The 2,776-nt window shown below is 37.5% G+C and overlaps 1 protein-coding gene across 1 annotated transcript; it reads right to left on the minus strand.

Moving 5' to 3' along the window:
* Positions 1-270: 270 nt before the first annotated feature.
* On the minus strand, positions 271-2,147 carry LOC145160339 (PLC-like phosphodiesterases superfamily protein). Its single transcript, XM_079079487.1, has 6 exons — positions 2,004-2,147; positions 1,797-1,922; positions 1,541-1,678; positions 1,355-1,453; positions 961-1,264; positions 271-869 (listed from the first exon to the last, which is right to left on the minus strand). Exons 1-6 carry the CDS (start codon positions 2,079-2,081, stop codon positions 379-381), a joined length of 1,236 nt encoding a protein of 411 aa, XP_078935613.1. The 5' UTR covers positions 2,082-2,147; the 3' UTR covers positions 271-378.
* Positions 2,148-2,776: the final 629 nt, after the last annotated feature.

Genomic DNA, 2,776 nt, shown 5'->3' on the forward strand with positions numbered 1-2,776 from the left:
GGGTCAATTGATTCAACAATTAGATTACTAAAGTTGATTAGCCTAGAATTTATATTTTTTTAACATGAGTATCAAATTGTAGTTGGATCCAAAGAGGTTTAAATTCTTGGACGGTGGCCGTAATATTTTCACTATATACCCTCTCTTTTATTATTTTATTTTATACCACTATTTTAGTATATTAGTTTTATTTATAATAAATGCATAATAAAATATTGATTAAACTACATCATTAAAAATAATTTGTCGAGATGTTATAAATGAGACGAATATAACCAGTCACCAGATAGGAAGTGAATATATGTACACAACTCGCTACAAGAAAAAAGAAGCCATGAATGAATCATCAAATATTTAAGTCATTGGTGGTGCATAAACTTACAACGCCAACAACAACAACAATGCAGACAAAAATACTCCGTAGAACCACCGTGGCTGAACCGCTGCACTTATTAAGAAACCATCGCCAAAACCTCCTATTGGTTCGTCCGGCGGCAGCTGTGCTGGTGGCGGCGGTGAAAGTACCGGAATATCACAACTCCCAAACGTCGCATTCACCCTGCAATACGCAATATTCGGACATCCACACGTCATATGACCATTTGCTTGATCAACGGCTTCCGCTGCTCCTCCGCCGTCATTCCTCTGGTAAAAGTCAACCGCGATATAATTCGGCCACCGTCCGCCTGCTGCTTGTTGGCATGTGTTCATCATCGAGATCAGTGAAGCGGAGTTATCGATACAAGCTCCGGTTACATTAGGGTTAGTGGAAAAGTAGTTTTGAAGAACCAACGCTCGGGATGTTGTGTTCATTGCAGAAGATTCAGATCGATTAGGGCATGAACCAGCAATCTGACCCTCGTTTCCATCTAAGACCAAATTAGGGTTTGCAAAACTTCGATCAATCTTCTATGAAAAAACAGATATCAAAAAATATGAATGATATTTATCTAAACTTACATTGGTTTTCTACAACGTATGTCCATTCATATGCGAAACCTTCAGATGCTTCTTTTGTAGATTTGGAGGTGAAGACAATCAGGCGCTGATTCCGGGAGATCATATCGGTGATTATTGGCCATTCGCCACCTTCTTTGGGCATTCGATTCAAAGGAAACATGTATTTACTAAGCCCGGATGCATTAAACACCTTCGGCAATCCATCTTCTGATGTCACATAATCCTCGATGAAAATGGTGATGATTTCACTCGGATTTTCCTCTAAAAACGTTTGAATTTCTCTTAGCACGTTGATGGCTGGTTGCTAACAGTAAAAGAACAACGATAAAGAAGCTGAAGCTAGCTACATGATTCATGAATCATACAAACGATAGAAAGAAGAAGATTTGCTTACATATGCTGTGATATTATAGCACTTTCCCCCAAAGGAATGACACATCCAGATATCGTCGTTGAAGTCATACATATCCAACATTAATCCTCGAACTCCATTCTACGTAGACGAATAACACATCAAATGAATGAAGAAGAGATGAACCAGATAAGTTTTATAAGGAATTCGCTTTAAAATCTTACTCACGCGTAACTGAGAGGCAACATCATCTTCCTGATTGGCGGGACCAAGAACAGGGGAACCAGTAGGTGATTCTGAACCGGAAAGCGCAAATGAATTATGAGTCGTCAGCCATGAATACCGATTAAACGGGAGCCCATTCACCTGTTCAAAAATTAAAAAAGTTACGCAAAAACCCTAGAACAACAATCGGATTTGAGACTCTGTTCATCTTCATTCTTCCCCAAATACGAGTTTAACAAAGAGAAACTAACTTCCAGACCTTCGAAGTAGGATTGATTGGTTGGATTCGAGTGCATCTAGGGCGGGTATTGCCACTCGCAGGGCAGGTTCCACACCGCAACCCGCCGTCGCATTTGTCGTCGTCCATGGAACATGTTTCTCCGATCTGGTTCCAAATTGTGGAGGAATTAGCGCCATGAATGAATTCGGGAAATTAAAAAAAATGAAGAGAAGAATCAAAACAGACCTTTAGAGATGTTGAGAATTGGAATATACAAAGTATGGTGATGACGAGGATGATATTGTGATGATCGAATCGCGGCATTTGGAGCCTTCTTCTTCGGCAAGAATCTTGATTACAGACGGAGAGAGAGAAGCGGGGCGGTTATATGGTTTGGAATTAGTTTTGAAAAATTCATGGTTCGGCATCTTGACTTTTACGTGAGTTTGGTTTGACTCTTGTTGGCTTCTTTAATGGGGAAAATTAATGTGTAAAATAAAAGGACCTACGATCTTTTAAATAGTTCCAACTTCCAAGTTTTAGTCTCTTCTAAAATATTGTAAGAAGTTCTGTTATGCCGTTTAATCGGAGTTAATTGAATTAAATCTGATTAAGTAAAAGCTTATCAAGTCATACCCAATCTATTATCTGGTCGGCTTGATGGGTCTAAAAAAACTCAACCCGGATACAACCGATATGAATATTCGCGTCATTTTGCTCAACACTAACCTCGATTAGCCATAAACGGGTCAACCTGTGTAACTTGTTTTATTTTACGGATTTACGGGTTGTTGAGTCAACTTCAGATTTGTAGGTTATAATCGGGTTTGTGGGTCACGAAAAAAAAGTCTAAATATCACATATTTACTTACTTATTAGTCCTTAATTTCAACTTTATTTAACATATATATATATATATATATATATATATATATATATATATATATATATATATATATATATATATATATATATATATATATATTCAATTGAAAAAAAAAAAGTTGAGAATGGGGGAA

The sequence above is a fragment of the Lactuca virosa genome, chromosome 2 (assembly GCF_052849685.1).
Source record: "Lactuca virosa cultivar CGN04683 chromosome 2, Lactuca_virosa_CGN04683_v6, whole genome shotgun sequence".
In the NCBI taxonomy this organism is placed as follows: Eukaryota; Viridiplantae; Streptophyta; class Magnoliopsida; order Asterales; family Asteraceae; genus Lactuca; species Lactuca virosa.

Coding starts and splice junctions, on each gene's coding strand:
- LOC145160339 (XM_079079487.1), bottom strand. CDS start 2,081: ATGCCGCGATTCGATCATCACAATATCATCCTCGTCATCACCATACTT. Junction 1,923..2,003: donor AATTCTCAACATCTCTAAAG/GTCTGTTTTGAT, acceptor ATTTGGAACCAG/ATCGGAGAAACATGTTCCAT. Junction 1,679..1,796: donor CAATCAATCCTACTTCGAAG/GTCTGGAAGTTA, acceptor ATTTTTGAACAG/GTGAATGGGCTCCCGTTTAA.